This window comes from Cnephaeus nilssonii (genome assembly GCF_951640355.1).
Source record: "Cnephaeus nilssonii genome assembly, chromosome: 16".
NCBI classification, from domain to species: Eukaryota; Metazoa; Chordata; class Mammalia; order Chiroptera; family Vespertilionidae; genus Cnephaeus; species Cnephaeus nilssonii.
In genome coordinates this window covers 37,375,415-37,402,308 of record NC_137087.1, presented here as the reverse complement: position 1 = coordinate 37,402,308, position 26,894 = coordinate 37,375,415, and the positions used below count along the sequence as shown (strand labels likewise).

At 40.2% G+C, this 26,894-nt stretch overlaps 1 protein-coding gene and 1 pseudogene across 2 annotated transcripts in view; one reads left to right on the top strand and one right to left on the bottom strand.

The window, feature by feature from the left end:
- The window catches only part of RPP30 (ribonuclease P/MRP subunit p30), a 35,956-nt gene extending 9,396 nt beyond the window's left edge, over positions 1–26,560 (bottom strand). The window contains exons 1-7 of the mRNA XM_079794130.1: positions 26,473–26,560; positions 23,914–23,969; positions 23,236–23,292; positions 22,755–22,829; positions 20,961–21,032; positions 12,722–12,811; positions 4,004–4,120 (exon numbers count right to left, since the gene is read on the bottom strand). Coding sequence (XP_079650256.1) covers positions 4,004–4,120; positions 12,722–12,811; positions 20,961–21,032; positions 22,755–22,829; positions 23,236–23,292; positions 23,914–23,969; positions 26,473–26,554 — 549 coding nt within the window. The 5' untranslated portion in view covers positions 26,555–26,560. The remainder of the gene's footprint in view (positions 1–4,003; positions 4,121–12,721; positions 12,812–20,960; positions 21,033–22,754; positions 22,830–23,235; positions 23,293–23,913; positions 23,970–26,472) is intronic.
- On the top strand, positions 12,877–14,058 carry LOC307112992 (small ribosomal subunit protein eS6-like; annotated as a pseudogene). The gene has a single exon. The product of its transcript is annotated as a small ribosomal subunit protein eS6-like (transcript).
- Positions 26,561–26,894: the final 334 nt, after the last annotated feature.

The following is a 26,894-nucleotide window of genomic DNA, read 5'->3' as shown; positions in this document are numbered from 1 at the left end:
TAAAGGGAGAAATCCAACAAGAAGAAATAATTCTGGTAAACATATACGCTCCCAATATAGGAGCACCCAAATACATAAAAAAACTCCTGGAGGATATCAAGGGAGAGATTAATAGCAACACAATCATAGTAGGAGACTTTAATACCCCACTATCACCACTGGACAAATCCTCTAAACAAAAAATCAGCAAAGAAACAGCAATCCTAAATGACTCACTAGACCAGATGGAATTAATTGACATCTTCAGAACATTTCACCCCAAAGCCACAGAATATACATTCTTCTCAAGTGCACATGGGTCATTTTCAAAGATAGACCATATGCTGGGTCACAGGCAAAGTCTCTTCAAATTCAAGAAGATAGAAATTATATCAAGCATCTTCTCAGATCACAGTGGCATAAAATTGGAAATCAACTACAATAAATACAATCCAAAGAAATCAAACACATGGAGACTAAACAGCATGCTATTAAACAAGGACTGGATCACCAGAGAGATCAAGGAAGAAATAAAAAACATCATGGCAACAAATGACAATGAAAACACAACAATCCAAAATCTATGGGACACAGCGAAAGCAGTCCTGAGAGGGAAGTTCATAGCTCTACAGGCCTATTGCAAAAAACAAGAAACAATGGTAATAAATTACTTAACCCTACAACTCAAAGAGCTAGAAAAAGAGCAGCAAGAAAAGCCCAGTGTAACCAGAAGGAAGGAAATAACAAAGATCAGAGCGGAGATAAATGACATAGAGACCAAAGAAACAATACATAAGATCAACAAAACCAAGAGCTGGTTCTTTGAAAGGATAAACAAGATTGATGGACCTCTAGCCAGGCTCACCAAGAAGCAAAGAGAGAGGACCCAAATAAACAAAATCAGAAATGAAAGAGGTGAAATAACAACAGACCCTGCTGAGATACAAAGGATTGTTACAAAATACTACGAACAACTCTATTCCAACAAACTGGACAATCTGGAGGAAATGGACATATTCCTAGAAAAATATAACCTTCCAAAAATCAATCAAGAAGAATCTAAACAGCTCAATAGGCCAATAACTATGGACGAAATTGAAGCAGTCATCAAAAAGCTTCCGGCAAACAAAAGCCCGGGGCCTGATGGCTTCACAGGAGAGTTTTACCAAACATTCAAGGAAGAACTAAAACCTATCCTCCTCAGACTATTCCAAAAAATTCAAGTGGAAGGAACACTTCCAAGCTCCTTCTATGAAGCCAGCATCACCCTAATACCAAAACCAGATAAAGACAACACAATGAAAGAGAATTACAGACCAATATCCCTCATGAACATAGATGCCAAAATCCTCAACAAAATTCTAGCAAATCGGCTCCAGCAGTACATCAGAAAGATCATACACCATGACCAAGTAGGATTTATCCCAGGAATGCAAGGATGGTACAATATCCGCAAATCAATAAACGTGATACATCACATAAACAAATTGAAAGACAAAAATCACATAGTCATATCAATTGATGCAGAAAAAGCATTTGACAAAATCCAACACCCTTTCTTGATAAAAGCTCTCAACAAGGTGGGAATAGATGGCTCATACCTCAACATAATAAAAGCTATATATGATAAACCCACAGCAAACATCATACTCAATGGACAAAAACTAAAGACATTTCCCCTAAGAACAGGAACAAGACAGGGATGCCCACTCTCACCACTCCTGTTTGACATAGTACTGGAAGTATTAGCCATTGCAATTAGACAAGAAGAAGAAATAAAAGGCATCCAGATTGGAAAAGAACAAGTAAAGCTGTCTTTATTTGCAGACGACATGATATTGTACATAAAAAATCCGAAAGACTCCGTCAAAAAACTCATAGACTTAATAAATGAATTCGGCAATGTAGCAGGATACAAAATTAACGCCAAGAAATCTATGGCCTTTCTATACACCAATAGTGAACTTACAGACAGAGAGACTAAAAAGGCAATCCCATTTACCATCGCACCAAAAAAATTAAGATACCTAGGAATAAACTTAACTAAGGAGGTAAAAGACCTATACACGGAAAACTACAGGACACTGAAAAAAGAGATAGAGGAAGACGTAAACAGATGGAAGAACATACCATGTTCATGGATTGGTAGAATCAACATCATTAAAATGTCCATACTACCCAAAGCAATCTATAGATTCAATGCACTCCCCATTAAAATACCAACGGCATAATTCACAGACCTTGAAAGAACTCTCCAAAAATTCATCTGGAATAAAAAAAGACCCCGAATAGCCACAGCAATCCTGAGAAAGAAGAATAAAGTAGGAGGGATCTCAATACCAGATTTCAAGCTGTATTACAAAGCCACTGTTCTCAAAACAGCCTGGTACTGGCACAAGAACAGACATATAGATCAATGGAACAGAATAGAGAATCCAGATATTGACCCAAACCACTATGCTCAATTAATATTTGACAAAGGAGGCATGAACATACAATGGAATAAAGACAGTTTCTTCAATAAATGGTGTTGGGAAAATTGGACAGATACATGCAAAAAAATGAAGCTTGATCACCAACTTACGCCATACACAAAAATAAACTCAAAATGGATACAGGACTTAAACATAAGACGGGAAACCATAAAAATACTAGAGCAATCCACAGGCAGCAAAATGTCAGACATATGCCAAAAGAAATTCTTCACTGACACTGCCCCTAGGGCAATGGAAGCTAAAGAGAAAATTAACAAATGGGACTACATCAAAATAAAAAGCTTTTTCACAGCAAAAGAAACCATCAACAAAACAACAAGAAGGCCCACTGCATGGGAGAACATATTTGCAAATGGCATCACTGATAAAGGTTTAATCTCCAACATCTACAGGCAGCTTATACAACTTAATAAAAGGAAGATAAATGATCCAATAAAAAAATGGGCAACAGACCTAAATAGAATCTTTTCAAAAGAAGACAGAAGGAAGGCCAAGAGACACATGAAAACATGCTCAACGTCACTAATTATCCGAGAGATGCAAATCAAAACAACAATGCGATACCATCTCACACCTGTCAGAATGGCTATCATCAACAAATCAACAAACGACAAGTGTTGGCGAGGATGCGGAGAAAAAGGAACCCTCGTGCACTGCTGGTGGGATTGCAGACTGGTGCAGCCACTGTGGAGAACAGTATGGAGTTTCCTCAAAAAACTGAAAATGGAACTCCCATTTGACCCAGTAATCCCACTCCTGGGAATATATCCGAAGAAACTAGAAACACCAATTAGAAAGGATATATGCACCCCTATGTTCATAGCAGCGCAATTCACCATAGCTAAGATTTGGAAACAGCCTAGGTGCCCGTCAGCAGATGACTGGATCAGAAAACTGTGGTACATCTACACAATGGAATACTATGCTGCCATAAAAAAGAAGGAATTCTCATCATTTGCAGCAACCTGGGAGGAATTGGAGAACATTATGTTAAGTGAAATAAGTCAGTCAATGAAAGAAAAATACCACATGATCTCACTCATTTATGCATAATAAAGAACATTATAAACTTGAACAAAAAGATAGATACAGAGACAGTAAAGCATCAAACAGACTGTCAAATTACAAGGGGAAGGTTAGGGAGAGGTGGGGGAGATAAGAGATCAATCAAAGGACTTGTATGCATGCATATAAGCATAACCAATGGATGCAAAACTCTGGGGGGTGGGGGCATACATGGGAGTGGGGTGTGGGGAGGGCAATGGTAAGATATGTACACATATAATACCTTAATAAAAAAATTGAAAAAAAAAAAAAAAAAGACTTTCAACATATCTTTCCCTTCCTCACATGAATCTTCTCGCATTATTTTCTTCCCCTTAAAACTTACAGAGCTCATTGAAACAGGAGAATTTATTTCTGTGCCCTGACAACTTTCTGCTTTAAGGAAAAGGAATTGGTTTGATAATCTAGTGGATTAATAATAAACTGCTGGATTTGAAAAACATCCTAAAATTAGGAAACCATACCTTTCCTTTGCAGACTTGCATCAAATTGAGGGCATTGGAAATGGTGTACCTTCTCATTGTGGAGTCTTTGATAGCTGGGCTGTAGACAAGTTCAAAGCCCACACCTCGGTCAATTGCCTTCACAGGAAATAAAGAAAAATAAACTGTCAAGGATAAATACACACTATTCTACTCTATTTTCACTAAAGTTCCCTCTCACCTCCCTCTATGCTCTCCACTGCCCACCTCCTGCTTGTTGAAGTATAGCCTTAAACAAAGGCAGATTTACGCTCATATAGCACCATCCACAGAAGAAAACAGATTTGTCTCTATCTGATCAACAGAGGTTATCTTAGGTGTGGGGAGGCTGACTTTATATAAACAGGAATCACGAAGAGGCTATGGTGAGCAAAGTCCCAGTGGGGTGGCAAAAAGGCTGTTATTCCATGAACTACCAAAAAAAAGATGTGCTCCCTATACTGAGGGTAAACTATTTGCAAACACAGTAAACCAAGTAATTTGACCCAAAATGAAGAAGCAAAGAAATGAAGAGCTGAAAATTTTCCAAAGAACAGGGGTGGAAGGCCTCTCGGGTAGTCATTTATTAGAATCTGTTGAATGAAGGAGGACAAATAGCCATGGCTGAGTGTTATGTGTCAGGCACTATGCTAAGAGTCTTATGTATGTATTTAACCCTTATAATAACCTCTATAAGGCATTATGGCAGGGATTGCCAATTGCCCCTGATATCTGTTCTTCCCTTTTTCTTTACTAATTGAGTCCCTAATTTTAAGCTGTGTTCATAGATGTCCAGCAAAAAAGATAGAAGGCTGGGCCCTTGATGATCTTGCCTAGCTCTCCAGGCGCTTGGCCTTTCACATGAGAAGAAAAGAAACTTCTTTCTTATTTAAGGCATTGTGAAGAGGTAGGCATCTACAGGTAAGAAAATAGCCTGGAAGTGGTGGAGATGAGATTGAAATTCACCACTACACTATTTAGCTTTTTTCTTTACCCATTCACAATAGACATGTTTTAAATCAACTATGCATGGGACTGTTGAGAAAAAGATGACATGGTTCCTCTCTCTAGGAGCTTACACTTTAGTGTGATCAAATAATCACACACAAATGCAAAACTTTAACTGTGGTAAGTGCTACCAAGAAGTCTGGGGTGGGGTGAGGAAGGAATTAAGTAGTTAAATAGTAGAGGGAGGAGCATTCGCTCTGGGTTGGAGAGAGCATGGTAGCACACAAAGGTCACAGGCCGGGGAAGGGAGAATTAAGGGGGAGCCTTACGGGGAAAGTGAAGGCTAAAGAGATGGAAAGGCCAACGGTGCAGGTCTTTAGAACTGGTGACAAGATAATCTTCTAAGAGTAATGAGAAGTATCTAAGGTGTTCAGCATGAAAGCAATGATCAGACTTGCAATGGCAGTCACTAAGTTACAGTGGTCTTCTGGAGGAACCAAGGAAGGACAACAGGCCCAAACCAAGTAGCATGGCCCCAGTCTCTGTCTGGCAAATGAAGTTCTATTACCCAGAGGACGAGTTGGGACTGGTCCACCTATAACTGCTATAGGTCTACTCCCGAGTGTGTACAGGAAATGGAAAAAGCTGTCTTCTTCCAGAACTGGCAGCCACCTGGATTTAATTCAGCTGTACCTGGCAGGCTCCTTCTTATCCTCCCTGAACACAGATTTCCTTTTTTACACCCCACGATCTGCCCTGTCCTTAATCTTCTTGCTGTCTTGAGGCTCCCAGATTTTATTTTGAATTTTCCTACATATTTGATATTAGATTTTACATGCTATTTTCCACACTGTAACCTTCCCTTCTCTCCTTTTTTGGCAACCTCTCCCCACCTCTAATTCTTTGGCTTGTGTTGTTTCTGGGAATGATATGTGTTAGGATACTCTTTGTGCCACAGTTAAATGTCCACCCCATTTTTCCTGCCCAGCTTGTACATCTTGAGCTGATATGCTTCTTTGTAACTCACAACTGCCCTTTATACAAGTGTTTAATATATTTACATTCTAAGAAAATAAATCATAGCTTATGAAAAAGAGGCCATGTGATAATGCTGATAATCCATCATAAAAGAAACCAGGATGAACTTGGCAAATTGAAATTCAGATAAATCAAAGACACCTCCTTTAGCCATAGTCTCAATTATTCCCCTAGCTATTTCTCTTAACAAAGGTACTAATTAGCCAGAGGATGCCATATTTTTTTTCTCATCCTTCTAGTTGCTGAACTAAAACACAAGGCAGTGGGGTGGAGAAGAGGGAAAACAAAGGATGTGGATGACACATAGAACTAGATGACCAGGTGCCTAAGTATTCTTAATTGTACCTGAAATTCCCCCTGCCCCCCGCACCTCACACCATGGGGACCAGATCAAAATTAAACTTTTTTTTTTTTGAGGGGGAAGACGAGAGAAAAAAGAATATAATTATCAGTTTAATTATTTTTCAAGAACAAAGTTCTGATTTTGATCTTAGTACATCAATCAAGTTTACTTTAAAGTTGCTAACAAAACTGAGATAGAGAAATTAAAGATAATGTGATACTGAAGGTTGTGAACATTCCTTTCATAACACTTTAAATTTTTAGGTAAAGTATAGACTCATTACCAGGGCTCTTGCTTCTAAGACCATTTTAATGAAAATTGCCTTAAGCTCATCAAATGATTGTTCATAACAGCCTTTCATAAAGAATGACAGTGCCTGCCTGATTGGCTTTTGTTCACTTCTCTGACCAAAGGTTCTAAAAGAGGGAGATTTCTTTACTAATGAGAAATAATGTGGTAATGACGCTGCAAACCAAGGGCAGATGTGTGATACTTGAATCAAGAGATATTGATGGTAAAAAAAAAAAAGACAAAAAATATATATATTGATGGTAAAATTCCAAGAACTAAGCTTAACAGAATGAAGAAAGAAAAAAAATAGGGAGTTGATTACTGGGATAATAGCTGAATTCCCTGTTAATTCCATAAAAATTAGTTATTTATTGAATTCAAAGGATGACACCCTTGGTGTATCACTCTTTAAGACAGGTAATTTGTGCCCTAGCCAATTTGGCTCAGTGGCTACAGCGGCTATTTTGGCTCAGTGGCTGCAAACTAAAGGGTCTCGGGTTAAGTTGCAGGCTCGATCCCTGGCCCTGGTAGGGGTGCATGCAGGAGGCAATGTGCTAACTAACCACTGAGCCAAACGTCTTTTAACTTTATTTCTGTGGGGGTTTTTTTGCTATGCAAAATTTTGATGCTGGCAAGTTTGCTGGCACTGGCCCTAGCATTAGATCAATGAAGTACTTAACACATTTCAGTTCCCAATATATGTGTGATAAAAAAAAAAAAGTTTATAGAGCACTCACACCCAATCAAGTATATATGGCATGAGGCCTGGAACAACCTCACTGCTTCAGACACTATTTACAGGACATCTCTCAGTGGGGACTAATTGGACCATGAAGATAGAAATCGATTAGGGTTAAAGGAAGTGCTGAGGGGAAAACATCAGAAAGAGAGCATAAAACATACAAACACCGAAAATACACTGAGTGGCCAGATTATTATGACCACCCCATCAGTACTTCGTTGGGCCACCTTTTGCCTTCAATACTGCGGCAATTCTTCTTGGCATTGACTCCACGAGATGTTGAAAGGTGATGCGAGGAATCTGACACCATGCCTGATATATAGCACTGTCCAGTTCTGTGAGATTTGATGGTTGTGGAACCAGCTGCCTGATGGCTCTTTTAACAAATGCTCAATTGGATTGAGATCTGGTGATTGTGGGGGCCACCTAAGCAAGGTAAGGTCTCCCTCATATTCTTGAAACCACTCCTGCACAATACGAGCACCATGGCATGGCGCATTGTCTTGTTGGAAGAAGCCATCTCCATTGGGATACGCCATCAACATGATAGGATGAACTGAATCAGCAATGGTACTTAAGTATATTGTGCTATCCAGACGTTGTTCCACACGAATTAAAGGGCCCAAATCATGCCAGGAAAACATGCCCCAAACCATAACACTGCCCCCACCAGCTTGAAGGGTTGTACTCATGCATGTGGTGTGCATGCTTTCATGCTGTTTCCGTGAAATTCCCACTCTGCCATCTGCATGATGCAACTGGAAACGTGATTCATCAGACCACATGACTTTTTTCAATGCTCGACTGTCCAATCCTTGTGTTCCTGTGCGAACTGGAGATGTTTTATCTTGGTAACTGCAGACAGCAAAGGTGTTCGAACAGGCCTTCCGCTTCCATATCCCATACGATACATATCCCGGCTAATTTGCCTACAAACGTCAGGTGGTCATAATAATCTGGCCACTCAGTGTAATATACTTGAAGTCATTGTTGAATGGCAATAACATTGAAAAAACATCAAAGGGAAAGTAAAGGTATGTGCTGCTTAAGAAACATTCTCAAAACCTGAATTCATAAAGATTATGCTTTAAAATATGCAATTATTGTGTGCTTAAAGAGCTCTGTTATAAAGTAATTTCAATAGCATTTCCCAGTGGTGGGAAATGACAGCAGGTAGAATAAAAGCTTGAGTACAATTGCCAAGGCAAGACTTTGAGAGAGAAGTCTATCTGTGAGTCACACACTACCTGAGTTTCAATTCCATTAGTAGAGTAATTCAAATCTACCTGACCCTAAAGCTGCTGGGCTAGAGTAGGTGTATAAGTGCTTAAACTATAAATGATAATAATTAGAAGTCATTTGATTACCTGAGGAGCTAAATTCAATTTTTTAGGAACCCAATTATCACATAATAAATGTATGTGACTCCCATACTCTAGACCGGTGGTCGCCAACTGGTGGTCCGCGAGGTCCGAAAGGTTGGCGATCACTGCTCTAGACTCCAGAAGAGGTTTGTAGGATCTCTAGAGGGAATTACAGCATTGAAATTATGGTGCCCCAAGCATGTGAAGATTACAAAATGGACAAGAGCTATGAATTACCACACAAGTGAAGTGCTTTTTTATACCTGAGCCCCCCTTCATAATCCCAAACTTCTAAGCTGACAATTCTCACATGGCTTCTAGCCTCTAGGTAAAAGACTAATGAATTCCCTGTTTTAATCTCCCACTTTTCACCACCGTAGAAGAAAAGAGCACAAACCCAATCCAAATTAAGATTTATGTGCCTAATAAAGGGATCCTTGTAAAGCCAGCCTATCACCTTTTCATGGCCAAAGACAAGTTCATCCTTAAGGCCAAAGGAGCAGGCAAGGACCAGGACTTAAGGCTGAATTGTTAACCACATTCACTCCATGTTCTGTGCTTTCATGGTGAACATACTCTCCTACACACACAGCTCCATATCCAGATTAGATATTATCAGATACAAATAATACATACACAGCTATACAACTATTAGTTACCATCAACAAGCAGCTGGACATCTCTTACCGTATGTTTCCTCTCTCTTAAATGGGAACTAGGTGAATAAATTAACAGGGACTCTTCTTCCTGACCAGTTCACACTGCAGCCTACTTCTATATTAGGTAGACTAAAAATAATCTGGTACAGTCCTTCTCTCCACTCCATCATCTAGTTTTTATTAGACAACATATGTAAAATGTTCACACCAGATTTTTTAAAAAGCAGACACTGTGTTAAATACTGCATATCCCTCTCACTTGTCAAATTTTCACTTTTCAGAATTCTTAAATTGAAAAATGTGGGAATTAAGCCAAAAATATCATCAAACAACAGCAGCCTTCCTGAACTTACAAATGAACTGGGGGATGGGATGTCCTATTGCTGCTGCCTCCTCATGCCATCCCAGTGCCCCACTTTCCTCACCTGCCAACACTGACTACCGGCTAATGACTCGGACAAGCAGGATTTGGCCAGGTTCCCCAAGCTGCACTTTGATATGCTAGGCTAGACACATATTCATCCAACTGAGAAGTTTCAGGGAGGACCTACTATAGGCACGATATTGGGATAATTTAAAATGATGCCCATGACACAGCTGGTGCTCTCTGGAAGCTCACAGTCTGGGTTGAACAAAGGGTACTTTCATTTGAAAGCCCTCACCAAGCAGCCACTGGGAAGCTCACCCTGTGGTGGGACATAAGGAATCATGCTGCACTGCTGTCCATTCTACGGATCTGGCCTCAGCATCACGGGCTACTATCTTCTCCCAAAAGGACACAGTACTGTATGTGGGCTGACTCAGGCAAAGCCATCTAGAAAATAGCCTTCCTAGTTCATTAAGGTGAAGAGAAAGGTAAAAGGGCTTTAAATTTAATAGCAATTTACGGAGCCGCTGCACTGGCTAACTCCAGGGGATGCCATTTATACAGCAACGGGATTGGCAGTGTGAGGCTCTGGCAGACTTCTAGAGCCAGAGATTGCACCACTTCTGGAGAGGAGCTGCATGCGAGGCCAAACGGCTGTTGTGGCCCTGGGTACTGGAGTAGGCTATGCCTTTTATCACAGGTAGCTGGGGCATGGCAGGGGGCTCACATGACAGGGAATCAACAGAACTGTCTGGACACTGCAACTGAAGAGCTCAATGGCTTCTCCTTGCCAGTCTGCATTTCACCACGTCTGCTAAGTGGGCTGTTAACACAGATATCCAACTCTTAACTGTGATGAGTCAGGTGTTTTGTTTTGTTTTAGTATTTACTTATTTACTTGTAAGCACTGGCAAGAATGTGGGGAAATGATGGTTTGTGCTTAAGCAATATTGTTATATGTTCAGTTCTCCTCTCAATATTTATCAGTAAAGAGCTGATATGACTTTAAAATTTTGGGTACTTTTCAAGTACAGTTTTAGAAGCATATTTTTAGGGGCAGAACATAAGCCAACTAAAATTTTTACACACTGAATTCAATTTTTCCGCACCACATAGACCAATTTTATCCTCATTGTCTCCCCCTATTCTTGGATCGAGCCAATTCCTTAGCAGCAGAGACAGAAAAACAACTTGAGGAGGCTGTGATTCTACAGAGACAAAAGAATAGGACAGTTATCTACCTTGAAAAAATAGATTAAGTTTTTAATTTTCCAATTCTGACAGGATTAGGCATATAATCTGGATTGTTTATTAAACTCTCTTTCTCCTTCCATAATACTCTCTGAGAATGGGAGACTAAGCTTTGGAAGCCACTCTTCTATAATAGCATCCTCCCCCTTCCTAAGATCTGGCTGCTAATGCAAACAGTTGTTAGTGATGTGAAATATCACCTTTATGATGGAATAAGACTCACAAGACGGCATGATAAATGGAAGAGGAAGGGTAGGGAAAACAAGAGAATTATGTAGAAAGGTACCCTGTAGAAAGGTACTGAGAAAAATTCTATAGCAGAGGGAGGAACAAAAAGTCCCCAGAATGCATGGCTCCCCTCTTAGATAATTATAGAGGTAACCGGGCTTTTGTGTAAACCAGCATGCTTCAGTGCAGCTTTTCATTGCTCATGGACCATGCCTGCTATGCTTTCTATGCCCTCCCCCAGCTCACTGGTGCCTCAGGGATCCCCAACATTATTTCCCTTCCCCTTCTTTCTTGACTGCTCTGTCTCCTTAGTGTTCAATATTCAGGCAGTAAGTGTCCAACACTGTTAGCTTTCCTTCCAAGAAATATCTTTCATAGATTTTGATTTGTAAGGCCTTTCAAAAACATCTCCATAATTTACTGAATTTCTTTATTTTAAGCTTTTTTTCCTCCTTTAGTCAATTTACAACAATAAAAATCCTCTTTTTAAAAATGCTTATTTAGCCCTAGCCGGTTTGGCTCAGTGGATAGAGCATCAGCCTGTGGACTAAAGGGTCCCAGGTTTAATTCTGGTCAAGGGCATATGCCCGGCTTACAGGCTCGATCTCCAGTAGGGGGCATGCAAGAAGCAGCCAATCAATGAACCTCTCTCATCAATGATGTTTCTATCTCTCTCTCCCTGTCCCTTCCTCTCTGAAATCAGTAAAAAAAAAAAAATATATATATATATATAAACACACACACACACACACACACACATACATACATACACACTAGAGGCCCAATGCACAAAGATTCATGCAGGAATGGGCCTTCCTTCCCCTGGCTGCCAGCACCGCCTTCGCTCTGGCCAGAGCAGCCTTTCTGCCTTCCCACGCTGCCCAGAGGCCCGGAGCGGCTGGGTGGTGCGGAATGCCTGTGTCATCGCCACGGTGACGATGCAAGTGTCCTGCCCTGCTCCTACCTGCATATGCAAATTAACCTGCCATCTTTGTTGGGTTAATTTGCACACTCACTCCTGATTGGATGATGGGCGCCACGAAGGTACGGTTAATTAGCATGTTACTCTTTCATTAGGTATTTTTTAAAAAAATGCTTATTTAGCCCTAGCCGATTTGGCTCAGTGGATAGAGGCATTGGCCTGTGGACTGAAGGGTCCCAGGTTCAATTCCAGTCAATAGCAGGAACCTTGGTTGTAGGCTCAATACCCAGCCCTGGTCAGGTGCGCATGTGGGAAGCAACCAATCGATGTGTCTCTCTCACATCAATGTTTCTCTCTCTCTGTCTCTCCCCCACCCTCTTCCACTCTCTCTAAAAATAAATGGCAACGTATCTTTGGGTGAGGATTAACAACAACAACAAAAATGCTTATTTATCACCTAGCCTTTGTTTTTCTTCATTTAAGAGCACTGGTTTCTTCTGTCCCTCATCCAGTTTGTTAATCTAAGTTTCTACAGATTCAAGTATAGAAAGGAAAGTATAACACTTACCACATTAATAGGGGGTCTTCTGAAGTAAAATGGTAGTTTCTCTGTTACAGTTATGCAGACTAAATCCACATCTAGATGTGTACAAGCAACCTGTCAAGAAGCAAAAGTAGGTAAGCTCTTTTTGTGGCTCCTTGGAGGTGGGCGGCTGCTTCAGGATGAAGCTAAACACCTCTTTCCCAGCCACTGGCTGCCAGGGACTCACTGAAGTGGACGATAAATGCAAACTTCTACCTTTTGTGAGAAGTGTATGGCACAGAAGTTTTTGCTGATGCTCTGGGTGAAAAATGGAAGAAGGGGTATGTGGTTTGAATCAGTGGTGAGAACAAACAAGGTTTCCTCATGAAGCAGGGTGTCTTGACCCATTGCTGTATCCACCTGCTACTGAGTAAGGCATTCCTGTTATGCACCAAGGAGGACTGGAGAGAGAAAGCACAAATCTGTTCGGGGTTGCATTGTGGATGCCAATCTCAGTGTTCTCAACTAGGTCATTGTAAAAAAAAAAAAAAAAAAAAGATATTCCTGGTCTCACTGATACTGTGCCTCGTCATCTGGGGACCAAAAGAATAGCAGAATCCACAAACTACAAAATTTCTCAAAAGATGGTGATGTCTACATAAATGTGTGAGAAAGCCCCTACATAAAGGTAAGAAACCTTGGACCAAAGCACCCAACATTCAGTGTCTTGCTACTCTAAGCGTCCTGCAACACAAACGTCAGTGTATTGATCTGAAGAAACAATGTACTAAAAAAGTAAATAAATAAGGAAGAGGCTGCAAAATATACTAAACGTTTAGCTAAGAGAACGAAGGAGAAAGAGAAAGGCAAAAGAAAAACTGGCACGTTAAGAATGGGAATGAGGTCAATTCGGATATAAAGAAACATAAATAGACATTGCTTACACTAAAGGTGTTATGATGGCTCTGTGTTGAAATACAAAGCCAGTGGTCAGCCATTCCTGCAAGTTTGGCTTGAACGGTTTAACTGTAATCTGGCTGAAGCAGTGTGATATGTCCACAGACCTTTAACAGACAGGGCCTAGAGACCATCTGACTCATGGTCTGCTACATAGGATGGACTGCTAAGAGAGGCTCAGTTTGTGGAAGTGTAGATTGTTCTAGAAAGGGAAAACTAACTGAAATCCAAGAAAAAAAAAAAAGGCCAAATGCTCCATTTTTCCCATAAATCATTTATTTTTGTGCTAGGAATTGTTTCAGGCCTGTGGTTCCTACCAGCATATTGAGTGGCTGAAGAAACATGAACATGACACTACCAATGGCATTTTGTTCAAATACTAATGAAAACAATCTACATAAATGGTCAACACAGAGCTGTTACAAATCAAATGATACTGAATGCATTTTTCAAATTTAATTTCTCTTTCCTTTCTTCTAATTTTAGCTATCATTTATTGATCAATACTCTGCATTTACATCCAAAAGAGATTTGAAACTGCTTACAAAAGCTGCTTGCAAGATGAAATAAACAGGTAAGAAAATCAGGACAGAAGGAAAATAAATTTGAGGAAAGGTTCCTAGTTTAAGAGTACAGGACAAAAGACACAGCTAGAAGATGAATATCTGGCTCTGATTTTCCATTATTTGATTTACAGTGATAAAAAGAACTGGCTGTTTTGAACTGTGTTAAACATAAGACACACTCACAGTGCTGGTATGTACAGAATCCATGAACAAATTCACACTGCCAGGTCCCTATGCTGACAAACCAACATCTGGGGCAAAGACCAAGGGAAAGGACGGAGTAAGGAAGAGGAGTAAAGGGGGGTAATAATGGGGATTTCTTCAGAATCCCCACTTCGGTCACTCCTACCCCCACCCAGACTCCCTGGCTTTAAGACAGCCCTGGTAACTCAGTAAGCCTGGGAAGTAGTGCTGTTTTGGCAAAAACACTTGGCTCATAAGAATCTGCCCCATCCCAACTGCTACAGCTGCCCAACTCATAAGAGTCATTGAAAATTTAATAAGAATGGATGAAGAAAAGCTCTGAATAGTAGATAATACAAGTTCAGCTTCTGTCCACCATTTTTTAACTATCACAATGGCAAAGATAAAAATGTTCAGGAATACTCTGCTAATACAAGAATGAATAAACAGGTACTCACAGGAGCCTTACATCAGTACAGAGTCTTAAAAAGTACTTTAGCAATAGGTATCAAAATTTTAAGTGCATACACCATCAACCTCACTTACAGGAATGTATCCTATAGATTCTAGAAATATATTCTATAGCAATGTACTCTACAAATGCTCAGGGATATTAGTACAATGATAGTCACTGCAAACACTAATCACAAAAGACTAGATGCAATTAAACATGTATCAATTTCACTTCAATAAATTATATATAGTCACTTACTACAATGGAATATGCTGACTCCTAAAAAGGAATGAGGTATATCTCTAATTGACATCAGGGACCATCTCCAAGATATACTGTTAGGTGAAAAAAGCATGGTGTTATATAAGAAGAAAGGAAGGAGGGAAGAGAGAGGAATGAAGGAAGGATTAGGTAAATAATATTTCTGAGAAGACACAGAACTGTTAGCAGTGGTTGCCTCAGGAGAAAAGGGAGAAGAAATTTTAGGTACGAGAAAAGTATACTTTCCAACGCTTATCTATTTGTACTGTTTGAAGTTATTATCATGAACAGAAATTATTTTTCATTAAAAAAAAAGTTGATTCATTTTTTTTTAAGCCTGCTGAATATTCTTCCCCAGACCAAAGCTAAATTAGGCTACTTATTACTTATGTATTGGTCATTTTCTCCTTCTCCTATATAACTGGCTAATTAAAAAATACCCCTTGTTGGTTTAAGTACATGCATTTTAATAAACTTTCAGTAACAAAGGCCAGCTCTACTTGGTTCCCTCTGACTCCTCAAACTTAAAATGTCTCAAACTGAATTCTTTTCCTATTTAGCATTTTATTAATCCAAGATGTACTAACCTGACATCCATAAAATGGACTTGGGGAGGACTATTAACCCCTATCCTTCTGTCTTCCTTGTTTTATAAAATAAAAAAAATGTTTGAGTATGTATGTGCATTTTTAAGAATATACTTTCCTTAAGTCCTCATAGGAGACCTTGGCCAAAGAAAAAGAACTGATATGAATTTATGTACAGACTGTCAAAACCACTAAGACTTTAAACCATAAATATTATTTGTACATAATTTAATCGTCTTTAATGATTTAGAAAGTACTTTAATGTGAGCAATGCTTTTATTTTATAGTTCTCTGAATGTATCAATTGAACATTTGGATTAATGGAAAGCTAAATAGCAAAAAAAATCAGTTTGAGATATTTTAAGTTTGAGGTGCTTCCTTGCATGCCCCACACTGGTGCAGTTTTCTAAAGAATGGATTTGAGCCTCCCATGTGTCTCAGTGGTTGAGCATCAACCTATGAACCAAGAGGTCAAAGTTGGATTCCCAGTCAGGGCACATGTCTGAGTTGTGGGCTTGATCCCCAGTAGGGGTTGTGCAGGAGGCAGCAGATCAATGATTCTCATCATTGATGCTTCTATTCATCTCCCTTACTCCTCTAAATCAATAAAAAATATATATATTTTTAAAAAGATTACCAAGCCCCACTCCCAGTGATAAATTCAGAAGTAGGGCCAAAGCATCATCATTTTAACAAATATCCCCAGCAATTTTGAAGCCGGGGGAGCCATAAGCACTGTCCTGAAAAATAACCCCTTTCTAGAGCCTGAGGTACTGGTAGCATACTCTACAACAGCAGTTTTTAAAGGGAAACAGGCATGGGTTTTGGAAGCAGGAAGCAAACAGAACTTTTATTTCCATTTATTTTTTAATTCACTCTCTTAAAACTTGTTCTGTTTTGTGTGTATATTACCTTTGAAAGCACACTGTTATAATGAAGTAAGCAAATAATTTATAAGAAAATAAAAATACATATATTGGGGATGCAGCCTCAATGCTTATTTGAATTGATAGGGTGCACAATCTAAGTCGTTTGTAAACAACCAGACTATATAACCTGAATTCACCTCAACCTAAATCTTTAAATCTAGTCACTTTAAATTTTAAATGGGAATAAGGAACTCAGAAGCTCCCAAAGCTTCTCTGAAACTGCTACATTCCCTCCCCCATCCCAAGAAGCCCTGGGAATTCCCTATGCCCGTGTTTGGCAAGCTGCGGCTCGCGAGCCACATGCGGATCTTTGGCCCCTTGAGTGTGGCTCTTCCACAAAATACCACGGCCTGGGCGAGTCTATTTTGAAGAAGTGGTGTTAGAAGAAGTTTAAGTTTAAAAAATTTGGCTCTCAAAAGAAATTTCAATCATTGTACTGTTGATATTTGGCTCTGTTGACTAATGAGTTTGCCGACCACTGCCCTATGCTATTAAGGTGGTTAGATTTTATATTACTAACTAGAGCCCGGTGCACAAAATTCATGCACGGAGTGGGTGGTTGGGGGGGGGGGGGCCCTCAGCCCAGCCTGCACCCTCTCCAATCTGGGACCCCTTGAGGGATGTCTGACTGCCCGTTTAGGCCCGATTCTGGTAGGATCGGGCCTAAACGGGCAGTCAGACATCCCTTCTCACAATCCAGGACTGCTGGCTCCCAACTGCTTGCCTGCCTGCCTTCCTGATTGCCCCTAACCGCTTCTGCCTGCCAGCCAGATCACCCCCCAACCACTCCCCTGCCAGCCTGATTGATGCCTAACTGCTCCCCTGCCAGCCTGTTTGCCCCTAACTGCCCTCCCCTGCAGGCCTGGTCACCCCCAACTGCCCTCCCTTGCAGGCCTGGTCCCTCCCAATTGCCCTCCCCTGCTGGCCTGATCACCTACAACTGCCCTCCCTTGCAGGCCTGGTCCCTCCCAACTGCCCTCCCCTGCTGGCCATCTTATGTCCACATGGGGGCAGGATCTTTGACCACAAGGGGGCAGCCATCTTGTGTGTTAGATTAATGGTCAATTTGCATATTACTCTTTTATTAGATAGGATAGAGGCCTGGTGCACGGCACGGATTGGGGCAGGCTGGTTTGCCCTGAAGGGTGTCCCAGATCAGGGTGGGGGTTCCCTTGGGGGATGGGGCAGCCTGGGACAGCCTGTGGTGGTTTGTAGGCTGGCCACACCCCCCGGCGACCCAAGCGGAGGCCCTGGTTTCTGGGATTTATCTTCTACAATTGAAACTTTGTAGCTTGGAGCGAAGACAAGCCTCCTGCTTGCTCCGTGGCAGCCATTTCTGTTGGGGTTTGTGTATCTTCTAAAATTGAAACTTTGTAACCTTAAGCAGAGGCCTGGGCCGGCCAGGGTTTGTGGAAAGCTTGGCTTCCTCCAACCTGGGGCAACCCTAGCCTCCTGCTCTCTCTAGCTCCATGGCTGCAGCCATTTCTGTTGGGATTTATCTTCTATAATTGAAACTTTCTAGCTTTGAGTGGAGGCCTCGGCCAGCCAGGGTGTGCGGAAAGCTTGACTTCCTCCATCGCCGGGGAAACCCAAGCCTCCCTCCTGCTTGCTCAGTGGCTGCAGCCATCTTGGTCAGGGTTAATTTGCATACCTGCTCTTGATTGGCTTGTGGGCGTGGCTTGTGAGTGTAGTGGAGTGATGGTTAACCCTTTGCACTCGCTTGCTTTTTTCTCGATTCCTTTATTCTACTTGGGATTTAATTTTTTAAATACCCCAGATTTTACAAAGCGCGGCAGTAGAATAAAAACTGGAGTTTCTTTTCATCCAACCTTATTTATTTGGATTTTTTTATATTTCAAATTATTGATACATTCAGAGTAATTTTAATCTCGACATCCGAGTGCAAAAGGTTAATTTGCATATTACTCATTTATTAGATATGTGTGTTATGATTACCTTAGAGACCTTAGTTTTAGATTATATCTACACCTTTTAAATTAATCAACTTTCAAACCAAACAAATGAAATCAATTATAGGATACAACCTCTTAAACAACAACTGCTTGCATTTGTCCTGATTCCAGACCATGATAGACTTTAAAAAGCTTTTTAAAATTGATTATCTATAGAAAACAAAGACAGCCCCAACTTGAACTGAGTCGTAGAGAATGGGTAAGATTTGGACAGATCAGAGGAAGTTGTTCCAATTTTAAAAACTGTTTTTATGTAACTTTTTTAGTATATCTGTATAATCAAATACTCTGTGAATTATTTGTAGCTTTCCTCTTCTAGAATACGTTTCACTCACCATCATCAAGCATATATTCATGCTTTTAAATTCACTTTTTGAATAGTCTGAGAAAAATATGATAAACAACTAAGATAGAATTGCTGTATGGAATTATAATGTATTCTAAAACCTAAAAGCCCTAGCTCTACTACATACTACCTGAGATTTAGAGCAAATCACTTAGTCCGAACCTCAGTTTTCTCTCCTATACAATGGGGAGAGTAACAAATATGTGTCCCAATTATCCCTCAAGAGTGTTGTATTAAAGGTAAAAAAAAAGTAAAGGTCTTTCAAAGGTAATATAAATGTATGCCTTCCAACCATAGTGTCATGTTTTAAGGGTTCTGTTCCTCTAATCACCAGTAAATGGCTATGGAAATGTAAGTTATATGTTTACATTTTTTTAAAAATATATTTTATTAATTTTTTACAGACAGGAAGGGAGAGGGATAGAGAGTTAGAAACATCGATGAAAGAGAAACATCGATAAGCTGCCTCCTGCACACCCCCTACTGGGGATATGCACACAACCAAGGTACATGCCCTTGACCGGAATCGAACCTGGGACCCTTCAGTCTGCAGGCCGATGCTCTATCCACTGAGCCAAACCAGTTAGGGCTATATGCTTACATTTCTAAATCAATTTTGAAAAAAAATGTAGTATAAATTGGGTATATTACCAGCTTTTAGTGTATAACATAACTGAACTGTTATTTAATAACAAAACTAAGTTACTATTTAACAAATCTGGTAACTACCCACAGTCCTTACACCTACCATGGTTCCATCAATGAATCAGAATCTCCTGTGGAACTTGAAATAAACAGTTACCAGACTCAATCCCTAACCTACTGGATCAGAATCTTCAGTGGCTGAACACCCCTGATTTTAAAAAGTTCCACAGGGGTCTCTGATGAATATGTACCACTCCCCTTTACTGAACTCTTTTTCTGAAACAAAATTGAAAACTACTATAATTGAACATATTATGAAAGGAGTCATCAAAAACAAAGTTATTCATAGATAAGTTGTGCCGTTCCTCTACAATAATATACACATTTAAGAATTGATAAAAAAAAATTGATAGTAAGCCTGGAAAACTAAATTTACCACACATAAGTCTTCTTTGTCAACAGCTCCATCTACTGGATAAACTTAGGCAAAATCGTCCTATAATTTTAGAACAGACTGCTTAGAAATGAACTATGCTGTAAAATTAAAACATCAAAACCAGTACTTTTTTTCCCCCTGCAATATACCTTTGGTGGATATACTTTTTGCAGATGGATATTTTTTGGAACCTAAAGACAACATTCAGAACTTTCTAAAGGTATCTATCGTTCATTTTACAATGTAAAACATATTACTGAAAAACTATATTACAGGTGATTTTTTCCCCTTTTCTGTAATCATTTAAAATGTCCATTATGTTCACAGATACAGCAAGTTTAAAAGTACAAAAGGAATTACATTCACAAAGGCTCTCAGATCAGGAGGGGGACAGTATCAGCAGATGGTTGACTGAATTTCTAGAAGACTGATGCCTGACGTGATCCTGCTGGCATATGGGCCACACCTCTCAGCAAGCAAAGGAGAAAGATCAGACAAATGGGAGCTTTCATGCCACAGCAGAACCTTATGCCTTTTTTCCCCAACAGGCAGCAGCAACTAGTAAGAAGGGCAGAAATTGAAGTGATTTTTAGAACTACTAAGAATGAGACCAACGTTTATTAATAGAAGTTTCCAATGAATGAATGAATGAATGAAGCAGAGATAAAGAAACAGGAGAAAACTTGATGGGCTGTTCAAATCTGAGCCCATCAAATGTCTAGCAGGATGAACAAAACAAAACAAAACAAAACAAAACAAAACAAAACACATGCCACCTAAATACACTCTTGTGAAATTCCAGAACCATAAATGAAAAATTCAGTTTCTAGACAGGGCAAAACAGATAATCTACAAAGGCAAAACATATCATCTACAAAGGCATAATAATCAAGACTTCTTTTGAAAAACAACAAACACTATTTTCTTTTACTTAATCTGTTACTTACATGAAAAAGTTTCTCTGTCTTTGGAAAAACTGCAACAATATCATACAGCCGGACCCTCGAAGAAGTTGCTCTCTAGTAATAAAAAGAATGTTGTCATACAGTAGCAAAAACAGTATCCGTGGAATTCTGCCTCTGGTTTGGCTGCACACCTAGCATGCCACTGACAGTTTTGCTTTGCTTTGTATGTTGGCAGAGGAGACTTTCTAAGCACGTGAGAATTTAGATACCAACATCCATTCCACCAACCTTCTACCTTCCTTCCTACATTGTTATACTTGTATCAAACAATGTGTTTGCGATACAAAAATCAAATTAGATAGCCCTTGCTTTTACAAACTAGTGGAGGAGTTTGTCAGACACCGACCGAGAGCCTGCTGTGTGAAGGACACTAGGGGTACAGATCATTTACGGCATATGTCTGCCCTTCAGGGAATTCACAATTTTGTTGGGAGACAAAAAATACACTTGACTAAGTGTGAGGCAATTAGGTTCACAATGAGAATAATGTTAAATAAAAATTAAACTGCTAGATGTGCAGGAAAATACCTGAGAAACCAAGGACAGAATGAGAGAAATATAAGACAGCTTATCCTGGCTTATCTTCCTCCCATTAAATGCTGAAATTCCTCAGGACTGTCCTAGACCTTCTCTTCCCACCTCACACTTGGACCAGGGAGTCTCATCCACTCCCATGAATTAAATTATTCTCTATAGGGTGACCACTTCCAAGTCATTATCTGTTATTAGGATCACTCTTTTAAGGGCCATGCCTTTCCAACTGCCATTTGATAGGCTCCATTGGAACTTTTACAATAACCCACCAAGTTCCAAACGTCATGCTCTCAAGGCTGCTTTTCTTTGTATGTCCCGTCTCAGCAAATGGTACCACCAGCTACCTAACTGGCTGCTCAGGCCACACTAAGGCATCATCATCCTAAATCCAATTAACCATCAAATCCCGCCAATCTGCCCACCTGGATGCTTCTCAAATCCCCTTGATCCCCTCTGATCCATTCACTATAATGCAAACCTCCCCTCACCCAGACCAGGCTTCCTCAAACTACGGCCCGAGGGCCACATGCGGGTGTTTTTGCCGTTTTGTTTTTTTACTTCAAAATAAGATATGTGCAGTATGCATAGGAATTTGTTCATAGTTTTTTTTAAACTATAGTCCGGCCCTCCTACGGTCTGAGGGACAGTGAACTGGCCCCCTGTTTAAAAAGTTTGAGGACCCCTGACCCAGACCAACCTCCCTAACCTCATCTCAGGTTAGCCAGCTCAGATGGCTAAGATCACACCCAGAACACACCGTGTTTTCTTTGGCTTCAGGACCTTTGCATAATCCCTCCTGTCTCTGAGAACACTCCCCCATTCAACATCTAAATAACACTTACTGATTTTTCTGGCCCCTGTTTGAACATCAACTTCCTCAAACTGACTTCCAGAGCATTCTTTATTTACTACCTCCACCTTTTTAGCTATTTCTCACAGATTTAAAAGGATAGTGTCTGTATTATTCACAGCAATATCCCGAGCAATATCCCGTATGTCTGGTTCATGTGAGCTCAATGACTAACAGTTGCCCAAGGACTCACATATTGTGGTATTCCTGTACCTGTGCCATGAGTAGAAGAGATTCTGTTATATTATGTGAATTCTGAGGATGGGGACAGCAGGCAGGTGTCATGCACAGGGGTGGGGGTGTAAGAATGGGTTAAGTTGAAAAGCAACACTTTCAACATTAATCAATCAACTTACAAGTCCAAAACAAGAGAAGAAAGGTAATTAACTTACCAAAACATTGCAGTGAGATGGATCCGAAACAATAATGGTCAGTCTAGTTAAAATTTTTATTGGTCTTGATTTTCCCTATAATCAAAAACATATCATCAAAAAAAGCACAGAATACAAATGACTGATTTTCCTCTTTTCCAGCGGAAGCATTCATTAAAAAGATGCCAGCAATAGGGCAGTAAAGATCAGTAAAATCCAGCCTTCATTCTCCAGAAATTTATATTACAGCTAGAGAAAAAAGGTGTATATTAAACTACATAATGAGATAAGTTAAAGGCTGTAGGACTTCAGGAAAGAAGACCACCAAAGAAGTATGGAATTGAGAGTAAGAGAATGTTTCACAGAAGACCTGGGTCCTGATGGAAAAGTAAGACTGGTAAGCAGAGGAAGGGGCATCGCAGGGTAGAGAACCATACATATCACTGGGCGTGTCTGCATTGAAAGAATAGGTATTATGCTTCTTAAACAACAAAACACCTACCTGTACAATTGGCAAAGTTGTAAAGAGTTCTGAAACAGCTACTGGTTTTTCAATTTCCTACAACAAATAATAACAGTTACCCTAGATTATACATGTTAATGGGACAAAGCATAATGGAAAACTTACTAGGGGTTTGCAGAAAAGATAATTTAAGAAATGAAATAAGAAAATTAATTTGTGGTATTCAGAGACACTAAATTAGCTTTGTTCTTAAAAAAATAAATTACAGAAAGCTGAAGAGCAGAGAAGCAACTGTAAACATCAATGGATAGGAAGGATGAAAAGTAGTTTTTAGACTGAAATAATCTGTAAGATACAGTTATTGGCCTAAAGAGAAATATACACATTTACCAGTATGTTTATGTTAAAGAGTTAAAAAATCAAATACTGTGATTATAGTCAATCAATAACAATGCACTTTTTTAAAAAAATGACTACTGAGTGACTTAATTAACATCAAATCAACTTTAAGAATCCTCAAAGCATGTCTATTATGTCACAAAAAAGCTATCATTTGCACAAATATGCATCAACTCAACTATTATAAAATAAGAATAGTGCACAGAGAATGCATTTTTTAAATTGCAAGAAAATATGCTTATCTGTAGGTTCCATATTACCAATATAAATATAATTATAAAAACTGGTTGTTATTATTAACTTCAGAAATTATTTTACCTGTTTCTTTTCCTTAAATTCAACAACGTGATTGATGGCAACAACTGAATAGCCAACTGAAAAGAAAAATGGAACATTCTTCTTAAATATAACAACCTCTCTTTCCTTTACCCATAGTCCCATCCCACTTCTAGATGTCAAGACTAGGAGGAAGTTTGCAGAATGGTATGGGTTTGGGCTCTGGTATCAGACTGCCTGCTTTCAGATCTAAGCATTACCACTTACAAGTTTCAGATTCTTCATCTGTCAAAATGGTGATAATAAAAGAACTTAACATACATGTCATGAGGATTAAATGAGATAATACACGCAGAGTGTTTTAGAACCGTGCCTGGCACTTAGTTGAGGCTTTATTTGACCTCTGTGACATATTAGCATGATTCTAAACACCCTTAACTTTGCGTGTCTCCTTTCCATCTCCTTTCATATTCCTTTTTTCATTTTCATCCCACCAACTTTATACTTGTCAGCCCCCCTTTATTCTCACTCATTTCTTTTGCTTTTTAGCCTTATTACTTCCTTTTGAGGCCCTTTTCCGAAGGAGAAATGGAGTAATGATGCCCTCAGACCAACGTCCACTTCTCTTTTGGAGCTCTCCACCGTCAAGATGGGGAACTCTTTGAGGCCAGGGCCTTGTTCTATCAGCCTCAACAACAGAGCACTGTTCTGGGCATTTGACTACCGAAATTATGCCTAAATCATATTTTCAAGTTATTTTAACACCAATGGGGGGGGGGGAATAACAGGATATGAAAATATAATGCATATTAATGCCAAAATAGTGGGCCCCCTTTCATCAATTTGTCCAACTTCCTTCTTCCTTCCTCACTCAAATATTGAGTATCCGTTCCATGACAGGCCGTTTGCTAAGTGTTGAGAATACAGAAAAACCAGAAGATAAAAGAAATTTCCAGTACTTTGTGCTTCACCTTTCACTTGGTCAAATCAACCAAGCCCCACCAACACACCCCACCACCATTCTTCTTTACCATACTCCAAAATCTACTCTAAGTTTTCTTGTTATACCCACTCGGGAAACCTTTTGGCCACTAAACAACGTCTCTACTGTCCTTCAGAAATGTCAACTAGATTCAATTTCTCCACAAACTTTTCCTGGACTACTCACCTGGCATCTTAGGATTACTTTCCCAATGTCTCTGGTGTAACTTCTATTTATATAACTTATTTCTGAAGCTTATTGGTTTCTTACATCACATCATAAACCAAGAACCAGGGATCTGTCTTCTTTATTCTTTGAAAATTGCCACGCACCAGATAGCACTCGTTTATCTTTAACTAAAATTGGGGTGACTTTCTGTCCTGTTATGACTTTTCATTTAATTTTAATTATACACATTGGGTAACTATGTATAGACACTTTACCACATCTCCTTCAAGAATATTTGAAATTGAGGCAATTTTCTAAACAAGTCATCATTTTCTGTATTTTTAAAAAGGTGTACAGCTTATTAATTTATTCCTTAAGCAGTGAGTGAGCCATCACTATCTGCCAGGGCTGCTGAGTGATGTGCTGAGCACAAGAAATAAAAGAATGAAGAGAAAGACATGGCCGCTCTCTACATATCATGATTCAGCCATTAAGGAAAAAGCATCCGGAAAAGCTTAACTGAAGAAGTAATACAAACTACACCCAGAAAACTTGATTTTAAAGGAACCACCAAATAGTAGCGTTAAAACAGCCCAGATCATCATGTCCATCGCCTTCTTTTTACTGGTGAGGAAAGTATTCTCAGAGAGACGATGCTAATTAGTGGCTGCAATGGAAAGACAAAAGGACAAGAAGAAATGGTGTAACCCACTTCGCCAGAGGCTGGCTGTAGCCAGCACCACCCTCTGAAAAGTATCATTACCAGCTCTCACAGAGCTGAGAACTGGGGAATCCTGCAGAAACCTCTACATTCGTAAACCCTTCTAGCCCCACATCTAAGAAGAAAACAGCAGTCATGATTAGTTTCAATAATTAAAACGGGTTCTTATCTCTCAGGGCTTTCGCTTCCTTGGATTCAAATATGAATCCAGCGTTCTGGCCATGCTGCTTGCCCCCATCCCCAATATATCCTCTCCTACCTACCCTTCCTCTAAATATTATCCCGACACTCGCAGCCCCCTGTTCCTCCCCGCTTTTCCAAGCCCCACAGTACTCTCGGTCTATGCACTGCTCACGCATTTGCTCCGACCCAGTCGGTGAAAGGCAGATAAGGGGTGTGATAGTAAAAGCACTGGTGTAGATTCCACGTGGAAGCCCTGGCTTCTACATTCCATCAGCTGTGGGGCCCTAAACAAACCCTCCACCTCCTCATGGCCTCAGTTTCCTCAAGTTGCATGAAAGGAAGAGCTAGACTGGGTAAAAGCTCCCCAGTGCCTTCGAATTTCCCGCGTTCAGGATCCAGACAACACCGCGGTGGGCATCGGCTTCTAGGGACATCCCAGAGACACGGAGGCCCGGCCTTGCCGAGTCCTTCCAGAACGTAGCCCGACAAGTCTGGGGGGCGGCGAGGCTGGGCAGGCATTGCGGCCCGCGAGGCCAGGGCGACTCACGGTGAGCGGCGTTCTCCACGAGCCCGCGCAGCGCCTTCAGGTCCGAGCCCGCTCGCAGGTCCAAATCTGCAAACACCGCCATGCTGGAGTCACATGACCGCCCCGCGCGATCTGCGCAGGCGCTGGGCCCCGCCCCCGAGGCATGCTGGGATTTGTAGTTTACTCAAGCATTTGGACCCTCCCTTTAGTTGATTGTAAGTGAAGTTTCCCAGGCATTTGCTTCGCTTTCAAGTACCAAAAGTAAAAATTAGTGTGTCGAAACCAAAAGCTTCACTTCACTCCTTTGTGTTATTCTGAATGAGAACGTTTGCTTTCCCCCAGAGGTGTTCACAATTCTTACCATTCCTCCTATTAAATGGTAGAAAGTAATTCTTACGAAATACAACTATATAGCATTTATTGAACGCCTGCAATAAACCAGA